At 47.9% G+C, this 10,687-nt stretch overlaps 1 protein-coding gene across 2 annotated transcripts; it reads left to right on the top strand.

Annotated features, from left to right (window-relative positions):
- The first annotated feature begins 1,567 nt into the window (after positions 1-1,567).
- fgf18a (fibroblast growth factor 18a) lies at positions 1,568-10,412 on the top strand. 2 transcript variants are annotated; one of them, XM_079268060.1, is made up of 5 exons: positions 1,568-3,020; positions 6,404-6,443; positions 6,627-6,804; positions 8,461-8,567; positions 8,735-10,412. In XM_079268060.1, exons 1-5 carry the CDS (start codon positions 2,989-2,991, stop codon positions 9,005-9,007), a joined length of 630 nt encoding a protein of 209 aa, XP_079124186.1. In that variant the 5' UTR covers positions 1,568-2,988; the 3' UTR covers positions 9,008-10,412. The 2 variants fall into 2 exon arrangements, with proteins under 2 accessions (XP_079124186.1, XP_079124185.1); XM_079268059.1 differs by having other exon boundaries at positions 6,624-6,804.
- Positions 10,413-10,687: the final 275 nt, after the last annotated feature.

Genomic DNA, 10,687 nt, shown 5'->3' with positions numbered 1-10,687 from the left:
ATTGTACCAAGATGTGCTGTAGTCCTTGCTCTGAACCCTTACATCTGGGTTTAAGAGTACCAGACGGGCCTCATTCCTCATCACCAGAATGTGGTTCAAATCCCTCTCCGCAACATTTACACTCGTGTCCCTTGCAGCAGTGCGGTGAGCAGCGAAAAAGCACCCAGACACAGGTGCAAAGACAGAGCGAGCCAGTAGTAGGAAAAAAGGCCAGAGGCCTGTCTATGGAGCATGACTGGAAAGGCATTCAACCACAGTACCCCTACCCAGCCCTGCGCAACCCCGTCCAGTTGTAGAAGTGTGTTTGTGTCCGTGCATGCGTGCGTGCGTGCGTGTTTTGAAAGTACAATGTTGAAAAGAATAGCCCTGCAGTTGGAGCCAAAATAACTGTCCCTGATGAGGCCAACCCCTCCCACCTCCACACACGCACAAATGTCTTTCCCTCGATTCTCTCTACGTGCACTGCTGTGTGTGTGTGTGTGTGTAGGTGCGTGTGTGTGAAAATAAGGTATGGCAGGAGTGTTGTGTTGGCTTGGCTGACCGTCTGCGGTTGTGCGGTGGTGAGAGGGAGTTTTGGGAGCGCAGAGTGGGCGTTGCTGCCGAAATCCCTGAGAAATGTTCGTTTTGGATCCCTGTCCGTGCTTACATACCGTCCTCCCGACTGTCTCTCATTCTCTGTTTCATTTTTCCCTCTTAAGGTTTAACTTAAAAGTTATGAAATGGGGAGTCAAAATACATCACTTGAAAGCGCGGCAGCTCTGAAGGGTGTGTGTGTGTGTGTGTTTGTGTATGTGTGCGCACAGTGCCATCCACCCTCCATCCTGAGTCTGGGGCCACTGAGGCTGCAGGGTTGAGGTTATCTTAAGGGGAGATTATGCAGGACAAGAACTCCCCATTGGTTTAAGACAGATGTTCACCTGCCCGAGGCAGGTGTCTTTGTTTTGTGGAGATCTCACAAACTTTAATCAATCAGAGAAAGTTTTTGCCACTCTCTCTTTCTGTCAGACATTCTGAAATCCACTTCAAAATCTTCAAAGAAATCAATTCCTCTCGATACAGTGAAACCATTCGAATTGTTTTCGATGCATTTACGTGTTTTCGATATGTCCACAAACACATATTAGTGGGATCAGCAGAATAACACAAATATCCAAAAGGACATTGCCTAATTCGTGAAAATGATAGAAGCCAGTTGCTTTGCATTGCAAACAGGTGAAATGATCTCACCTCATTAGCAGATCTTTTTCACTTATACAAATGTATATTTTTGCAGTGTATGTTGGGTCAGCATCGCATAACGACTGACTTATTGGATCAAAATGGAATTAGTGTGCATGTGTGTGAGGCAGAGAAAGAGAGCAAGAGAGAGAGAGGTGGGAGGGAGTGAGGAGGGAGGATTGATCCGCGTCTGTTAAAATCTTGTTCTGGTTTTTCTTGGAGTGAGGTCTGTGCCTGCCGACGCACCTCTCCTGTGCAGCCCCCCTCAAGAAGAGCTTTTTATGGAAGGAAACCTTGGCATTTTTGAGAGGAAGAAGGATCTGCATAATACCAGTGAAGTGGATAAAAACGCACGGCTGGGTTCTCTCTTGCATTTTCTCCTCCGGTGTCTGAATGAAACAGGGAGGGAAATATAAGGGGAAGAGGGACAATGCAGGTTCGGGACTGGGAGTCGATCTGACTGTGTGATTTGGTGTAAACACGTTTCCAGTGCGCACGTTTTAACTTTTATTTCTTCAGAAACTGGTGAGCTCGACTCCTCTCCTCTTGCACCGCGGAGTTGGCTTTTCTCGGAACGAAGGGACTTTCGTGTTTTCCCCCAGAGAAACTGCTTAAACTTTCTACGTTTAAAAAAACAAATAAAAAGGTCGGATTGCATTTTCCCCCTTCAAACATTTTGGAGGTGATGTCATCGTGCTGTGTTTGGGCTGGTATTGTGTCGAGAGGGCGCATAGAGGACTTCTGCAGCCAAGCGGTAACCAGCGGCTGAGGCAAGCGGGGAAGTCGGCAAAATCAGGTGCATAGTGCGGCTGTCATTTCCTCGCCGTGTCGCGGGTGGCTGAGTTCGCCACCCAGTCACAGCTGTTCCCATCCTCTACAGCCACCCCTCCCTCCCTCCCTCGCTCGTCCCTCTTTCCCCTGTATTATCCCTCCCATTTTCATTCAGATCTTCCCATACCCCTCTGAGCTGGACCGCTCTGGGACGTTATCACCTTCTCTGTCGGACACTGTTGTTCGCTGTCACCTGAGCCACAGACCCTTTGAGCCAGCGTGGGGGCGCAGTCATGACCCAGGCCCTGCATTACCCTGCGCCCGCAGAGCCCCCGTTTTCAGTTCACGGTTTGCTCCATCAGCCATCCCAGGTAGCCCACCTCCAACAGCTCCTGACCCTGCTCTGCTGGTACTAAACCTGCCTGCTACTCCTGTCGGTGCCGGAACAAACACTCTACCACTTTTTGTGTCATCTCACCGGCTCCATCATTCATTTTGGTGACCAGAAGCCTGCTCTTGCGCTGAAACATTACGCATTGGATTACGCACGCACTGCATCTTCCTCACAGGGCTGAGCATCCCCCTGAGGGTCAACAAGGTTGATTGGAATTGGTTATCTGTGAAGCGCGAGCGCGCTTTCACCTGTTCCTCTCCTTGTCGGGGACGCGCAGCCTTTTAAGCCCTAACCTCCCCCCTTGTCTTCCCCGCCCATCCGTCTCTCCGCCACTCTGGACAGCTGTTAGAGGTTGCCCGGCGGTCACAGTGGCACAGTTACCCTGGCCTCATACCCCACATTGCCCGCGCCCGCACATTTACGCACGCCGGGAGAACCGGGGCACGCCGCCGCCGATGCCAACGGGAGTGTCCGCTGACTCTTTGACTCTGCACAACATCGAGCGGATTCACAACACAGGAGGAAACTCTCTGGACTGTCGGACTGGCTTAGACCGAGCGAGGAGACTGTCTCTGGGACAAGTTCCATAGTGGAGGGGGGAAGCAATGTGGTCCCTTCTTTCCACGCTGACCGTCTTGTAAGTCACTTTTATCACTTTATCATGTAATAATTTTATTTATGCACGAGGGTCCTATCTCTTTTTGTTGTTGTTGTTTAAACTAGTTCCGACAGGCATAGCTGCAGATGAAGATGATGGAGAGGAAGGTTGCCGTGTCTAACGATTACATCACTCATCAGTCCCCATAGAAAACATGCCACAGAAGGCCCTGTTTTGACTGGCTGACAGTTCAGGGTCACTGGGTCAGAGTCAGGGCCCTGTTACTCATAAAAGCTGCCATAAACATCTCCATCACCATCTGCACTTACTTCAGGGATGGCCAAACTGAATTAGAAAAAGGCATTTTCCCATCGCCAAGAAAATGCTTTTTTTCCCCCTATTGAAAATATTTCTGAAGTTGAGTCAAATAACACCGGCTTTATCTAGTGGGATAGGAAAATGATAAAGTGCCAAGAGCAAATCGAAGGGAGGAGGATACAGACTCAGGGGGCTTGAGTTTGCCCATTGAGGTGTGTCTTGTTAAAAGCCAAGGGATTTATTTTTCTTTCTTTGTGTCGGCTGTACTTCTCCCAGATGGCAGTCATCTCCAGATACTTCTCATTCCTCACACAACCTGGACAGGGTGTGTGCTGCTGGTGTCTGCCTGACTTTCTCTCTCTTCGTCTGTGTCTCCCTCACACTCTCTCCACTTAACCACCTCACTGCCATCTGTCTTCCTGTCTTGCTTATACCCCATTTTTTTCCACAGATACTTGCTCAGATAAAAAAGTATAGATTAATAACTGTTGAATGATGGCGCCCCTGGCAGTATCCGAGGAGGAGCAGTCTTCCTGTTTAGTCTGCTGGTTTTAGTTTTGGTCTTTCAGAGTCAACCATCTATAAATTAATTTCCTTCTTGCAGTTTTCTTCAGTTTTACCACAGCGTCTTCACTTCATCCATGCTGTTTTACCAACGTGATCAAACTGAAAGTTTTCAAGCCAAGGGCCTTATGCCACAACAACCTGTTATTGCTCAGCTCCCTGTCGAGGCCCTCCGCCTCTCTAACAATTGCTCCACCATAAGCTCTGTTACTGCTGATACCACTCACACTCCTTCCCGCCTAACCACCATTCTTCACCAAGGCCCACTGCTGGACATCTGAAACTCTTGCACTGTGCCGAAGCCCACTGCTCCAGTGTTGGCCTACCACGCTAACCACTGCTACACACAGCTGAAACCACTGCTCTGTGCTGAGTCCCACCAGGCCGACCGCTCTCGCTCCACGCTGCTGCCCAGTCCTCGGTACGGAGGCCTGCTAGTCTAACCGCAGACTCCATATGGTAGATCTGCTGGGACGCAGGTTTATGATGTCAGACCCTTGCTTGTTTTGGAAGCCGGCCAAGGCGCACCGGGCTTTCCCTCTCTCCATACCTCCTTCTGTCTTTACTTTACTCGACTTTTACTCGGCCACTCTCTTATTTTCTCATTTTCTCATCCCTCCCCCACCCCCCGGTTGATCCTGTCTCCTTCTTTCCTTTCTCCTTCTCTTTCTCTCTGTGGCTGGCATAATATGGAGTGTCTGTGGTTTTTGTGGGAGTGGGGGAATCCAGTGCCGAGGCACTTTTCCTGCAGTGTCCTCGGCAGCAGTGCAGCCGTGGTGTTTTAACAGCTGAGAGTCCTCACAATGCACAGGCGCTCAGGTTTTTTTGGCTGCGCAGGCAAAATGTGAGGGCCAATATGCTGCATTGCCCATTATCAACATCTATCACAACGACTCAGGGGCCAACACACCAGCTATGGGAAATAAATGTTGCGATAGAGGAGGAAAGAGAGAGGAAGCATATACGTGCGTTAGTCAGGAGGCAGTGACATGTGTTACGATGTGCATGAGTTGAACCCCCCTCTTCTTTCATTCCAATTATTTATCTTTTTGTCTACTTCTCACGCCAGGCCACACTGTCTGTCTCTCATTTTGGCACTTTTTCTCCTTCTTCCTACAAAATGTAACCGTAGCCTTTTTCACCCTCTCCTTCTCACATCTGTGCATCTTCTTTCTGATTTGATCTCTCTCCTCTCTTATTATCTGTCAGCCTTCTCTTGCTTCATCTCCCCTCTATTTATTCTGACATCACCTTCCTTCTCCCTATCCCTTTGTGTATCTCCCAGTTTATCTCTCTCTTCTCTTCGCTATCTCCCACTCTCAGCAGTGTGTATGTCTTCGCTTTGGCCCAGCTGTCAGCTGCCTGGTCCTCCTGTACGCACACATACACCCTGCACACATCTGCACATCTGTGTGCATGCCCATGACAGTGTGGAGGAGTCACCCTGCTAACCCCAAACATAAAGGATGGGAGGCAGGGAAAGATAGGAGAAAGGTAAAGTGAACAGAAAGACAGGGAGAGAGAGATACAGTGGAGAAGAGATAGGGAGGACAACAAGTCAGAGAGAGAGAGAGAGAGAGAGAGAGAGAGAGAGAAGAGGCATGCAGAGAGATAGAAGATGAGGTGGGGAAAGACAAAATTCGTAGAATTGCTTTTCAGCCCACACACTTGGTTCTGAACTTCATCATGTCTTCAGACACTAATTCAGAACAGTTCAAGGACTGCCAGAGTAGATTTTGCGCAACACAATCACTCCCTCACTAAAGCTATCAATGACATGATGCATCCAAGGTCAAGGTCTGCACTTCAATTAAGCAATGTGATAAAGTGAGACTTTTTGTTGCAACTGTAACCAGCTGTTTCCATCATAAATGTCTCTGAAGATCCAGATCAGAATGATAAGTAAGTAACAATAAATAATACAGAAAAGTTTGTTCATGCTACATCATCATGATTATTCCCAACCAATCCCCATCAATAATCTTTCCACATGTTTTGGTAGCTCATGTCACTTATTCATAGCAATTCTAAATGTGACCACATTCTGCTGCTCTCCAAAGCCACATCACAGCTTAGCATACACCTGTAGTTCAGCCCAGCTGTCTACATACACAGAGCAGCCAAGTACGCCAGCCCAGTCCCTTAGATGTCCAAATCAAAACATGTTCTAGTTGTCTCGGCATGTTTGACATCTTGCCACGGTCCAATGAGGTCATTTGGAGGCCAGATTTTGGTGTGGCGAAAGTCATGAACGGGTCAGTAAGTGGGTTTGGACTGAAGACTGGTAGCGTAACAATAAACACTGCTCTGGGTGTTGTCTGTCTGCCGAACCCTGGACATCTGCTTGCCTGTCTGTATGTCATGTCTCTGTGCCAGCCACACACACAGCAATGTGAGTAATCACCCAATAAGGAAAAGACATGCTGAACAGAAAGAATGGCAGAGAAGAAAGAGATGGAAATGATGGTGTCACACATAACTCTTCCAAGGTTCAATGTTGCTTACATATTTCTAAATTCAGCTGTTTCCACATTTTCCAGATGTATCCAGATGTTGCTGGTGATGTGCAATCCATTACAGGTAAGAGTTTGCATGCATGACAAAGAGTGCTCCTACATTACAAAGGAAAAGTTGCATATTAATACAAGGTGCAGTTTTATTAAGCCTGTTCATGAGTTTCTGTATATGCAGTGTGCCAACCTCTGGGTGTGTGTCTGCCTCGGTGTGTGTGTGTGTGTGTGTGCGCGTGTGTGTTCTCAGCAGGTACTCGGTGTGGATGGGGTCAACTTCAGCGTGCACGTGGAGAACCAAACACAGGTGCGAGACACCATGAGTCGGCGACACCACCGGGTCTACCAACTCTACAGCCGCACCAGCGGCAAACACGTCCAGGTGCTGGGACGCAGAATCAGCGCTCGAGGAGAAGATGGAGACAAATTTGGTAAGACACACACACACACAGTAGAACACAGGCACTTCGGTACGTGTGAGTCAGTGTATACATATTTAGATGCTTCCCTACACACACGTGCACACACTCACACCGACCAACGGCTGCAAGTATACAAAGACTTGAAGGTTCACCAAGTGCATGCATGAACGGATACAGAATGCAACTGTGCCGGCACACTCACAAAAGCACACACACACACATGCCTCCCCAGGCTTTGGCAGAGGGGCAATGGAGCTTGTCTTGGGAGTACAAAGACCTCATCGACTGGCTGCTGACTCAATGATTCACTAGAGAGAGAGAGCGAGAGAGAGAGAGAGAGAGAGAAAGAAGGTGTTAGTGAAAACAAGTGTGAGTTAGTGGGAAAAGCCTGGCAGGTAGAGTGTTAGAAACTCATCTCCTTCATCGATCCCGCCATTGATTTCTCATCCTCCCTGTAGTCTCCTCTGGATTTAAAACAGCAGGCTTCCTCTCCGTCCCTCCCTCCATCCTCGAACACTCCCTCTGTCCATCCCCCACTCCCTCCTCCTTTCCACCTTTCTCCATCTGTAATGATGTCTAACCCATTCTTAAACCACACACAATCAATGGGCAGAAGAAAGCCAAAGCCATAAAGCTGGAGTTCATATTTCTACATGTGCTGAAATGGTCGCTCTTATTGCACATCCTATTGATTCACAAACATGTCAGGTTTCTAACACGCCACTTCAAGCCACAGATGAGACCACAGACACAAAAGCAGGTCTGCTTATAGACAAATACCACGTGAGCTGAATAATCCACCCAAAACTGACCAACTATGGCAATGAGGCATTACACAGAGGAATCAGGAGCAGAGAGAGAAGAAATAAAGCACAGACGAGGCTGTAGCATGAAGGTATAAACATGAAGTGAAAGAGCAGAAGGGAGACGAGAGGGGAGTTGGGGGAAGAGAGCGGAAGAGGGCAAGAGGGAGGGAGGTATTGATTTCTCTTGACCCCTTTGTTGACTAAGGTCATGTAGGAACCATTTTAGGGATTTATTTTTAAACAGGCACAAGCGCTCTCTGAAGATGTGTTGTCGGTGAAGCGTTATTGCCTGGAAGGATGAACATGCATGCATCTGCACACACACACACACAAATACACAGAGGTGCACACACATACACACATGCACTCACCTTAAAACAACAGTATCGCAGACACTCAGTCTGTTCTGCCGCTCCTCTCGGCCCACCGTGCTCTGTCTACTTTTAGCTGTTATCTTTTTTACGAGGCCCATTTGTGGTCAGCGGCCTCACATCCATGCGTGTGACCGGGCTTATCTGCCAACCATCTGTCCAGCCAGAGACATTTACATTGGCCCGTGATTTATCAGCATGTTTAATAGCAACGATGAATCCTAAAACTGTGATTCGTTGTGAATGCCGTATCTGGTTTTAAAAAACCAAATCTGATTTAATGGTGTCTGGTAATCTGTGCAATTAGTGTCACTCTACCTGCTGTGGGCTTGTTCTTGTTAAATTGAATGTTGTTCTTTGCGATGGAAAATGATCTCACGCAACATAACAACTAAGCGAGCTCTCTCCTGCAAACACAACATACTGTATTTTTCTGCATTGCCTGTGGCTCTAATGTCTGTCTGTCCCTCTGTCTGTCCCTTCACAAGCCCAGCTCGTAGTGGAGGCTGATACCTTTGGTAGCCAGGTGAGAATCCGGGGCAAAGAAACCAATTTCTACCTGTGCATGAATCGCCGCGGAAAGCTGGTAGGAAAGGTGAGACTTCTTTCTTTTAGAGACACGTTTATCGAGACTCAATTTATCTTTAAAGTGTCCTGACCAGCCTCTCTTTGTTTCTCCCAACCTGTGTGTGTGTGTGTGTGTGTGTGTGTGTGTGTGTATCTGTATGTGTGTGGGTACCTGTGGTTTCTCTGCTCTCTCAGAAGGCCAGTAATCGAAGTGAGGACTGCGTCTTTGTGGAAAAGGTTCTGGAAAACCACTACACAGCTCTGATGTCAGCGCGCTACACAGGCTGGTATGTGGGCTTCACTAAAAGAGGCCGTCCTCGCCGTGGCCCCCACACACTCCCGAACCAGCAGGACGTACACTTCATGAAGCGCTTCCCGCCTGGTGAGCAGCCCGACCTCACCACCCCCTTTCGCTTCACCACCATCAGCAAGCGGGGCAAGCGGGTGCGTGCTACCGGGCCCCGCTAGTAGTGGCTAACACGAGCACCCACTGTCTTTTCATCCAAAGCCTTGACCTGAGCCTGCCAATAGCTAACCCGGTCATCTCCTCTGTCACACACGACTGAACACCTCTCTTTGTTGGGACAAACATTGACCAGAAACTTGATGAATCATTCATGGGGTTTAGCTTTACACCTACTAATTTGCCACTACAGCCCACTAGTTAGTGATCATTCCTCTTAGATTTAGTTCCCTGACTGGACCAACTGGACCATTACTGGTCCATCGCTGGAAGCTCTATGGACCTGGTCTGCTTCCCTTCATAGGCCAGAAATACTGAAGCTGAAGGGCAGCCAGAGTCCCAGACTCTACGAAGGCCTTCATTCCATTACCACAAGGCCTTCGTGTCTCCTGTTCTGGACCAGCTGGACAATGTCATGTATGGGATTACAACTGGACCATACAGAGAGAGAGAGAACAAGGGGTGGGAAAGACTGACTGGACAAGAGAGTGGGTGCTTAGCCTACGGATAAAGGGAAAACAGGAAGGAGAGGACAGGAAAACGGCAGAGTGGACAAAGGGATAGAGCAATCTGCACAGATCAAATGGACCAATAATGGACTGCTGACATGTGACGCACTTATTTGTCTCACTGCTAAATTGGTGTGAACCTGTGAGACTGCTGACAAAAGGATGAATGAGGGAACGATCGAGTGAGTGACTTACTGAATAAACGCATGTTTGTAAGAACGAGAAGACAAGGAAATGTATGTAAAAGTGTGTGTGTTTGTTTGTGTGCGTGGGTGAGTGAGTGCACCAACAACCATGAGTGAAGCTGGATCACGAGGGACTCTGGAAAGGGACCATCCAGTCCCTGCATGAACCCGTGACAACTCACCGCGGGGACTGAAGCTTTAACAACTGGAATGTATAAAAACCAAGCTGCACCAAAAACAGCAAGCCAGTCACAGCAAACCAAACCAACAACCGACCAAAGACAACTGGAGACCTTCTTCATGACTCCTCCCCCCCCCCCACTCCCCCAGGGACACTACAACCTCAGCTTATAGGTGCAGAGGATGACAAGTGCAGGGACGAGCATGGCGGGGAGGGTGCCTTGTCTATTAGCATTGCTATAGAAACGACCCAGGGGAGGATGCTCCTGTGTGGTAACCGTGGATACAGAATGCTGCTACCAGGACATTCAGTGGAACAAACCAAAGTCTCATGCATACACACAGGAGAAAAAATATTAAAGGGAACAATTTATTGAAAGTTATATATATTATATATATAAAAGAAGACAGAAACCCTAAATAAGCAATCTTACTATGATGGTTATTATAATTATTACGATAAAATTATTTCATTTATTTATTTCAGCTCTGTGTGCAGCAGTCTTTCTCGACTCAGTAAACCCTACAGAAACATTTCCTGTGTCTCACAGCCTCTTTAAACTGCTTCTTCACGTGCTCTCTTGTCTGTCAAAGAATATGTTGTAGAAAGAGATTCAAGTTCGCCGAGCCTCCAGATGTGCTCGGCTGGCTTCAAAGCCCAAGTTGATAGACAAAAAATGATTTGTCATGTACCAAGCAACAATTACCAACCTTTGCTTGTTCCAGCTACTGTGATCTGAGGGTTTGATTGTTTGCTCTGTTTTATGTCACTCGAAATTGAATATCTTTGGGTTTTAGACTGTTGGGTGAA

Source organism: Melanostigma gelatinosum, assembly GCF_949748355.1.
Source record: "Melanostigma gelatinosum genome assembly, chromosome: 5".
NCBI classification, from domain to species: Eukaryota; Metazoa; Chordata; class Actinopteri; order Perciformes; family Zoarcidae; genus Melanostigma; species Melanostigma gelatinosum.
Note: the sequence above shows the minus strand (reverse complement) of the source record. Positions and strands in the feature narration are given on the sequence as shown.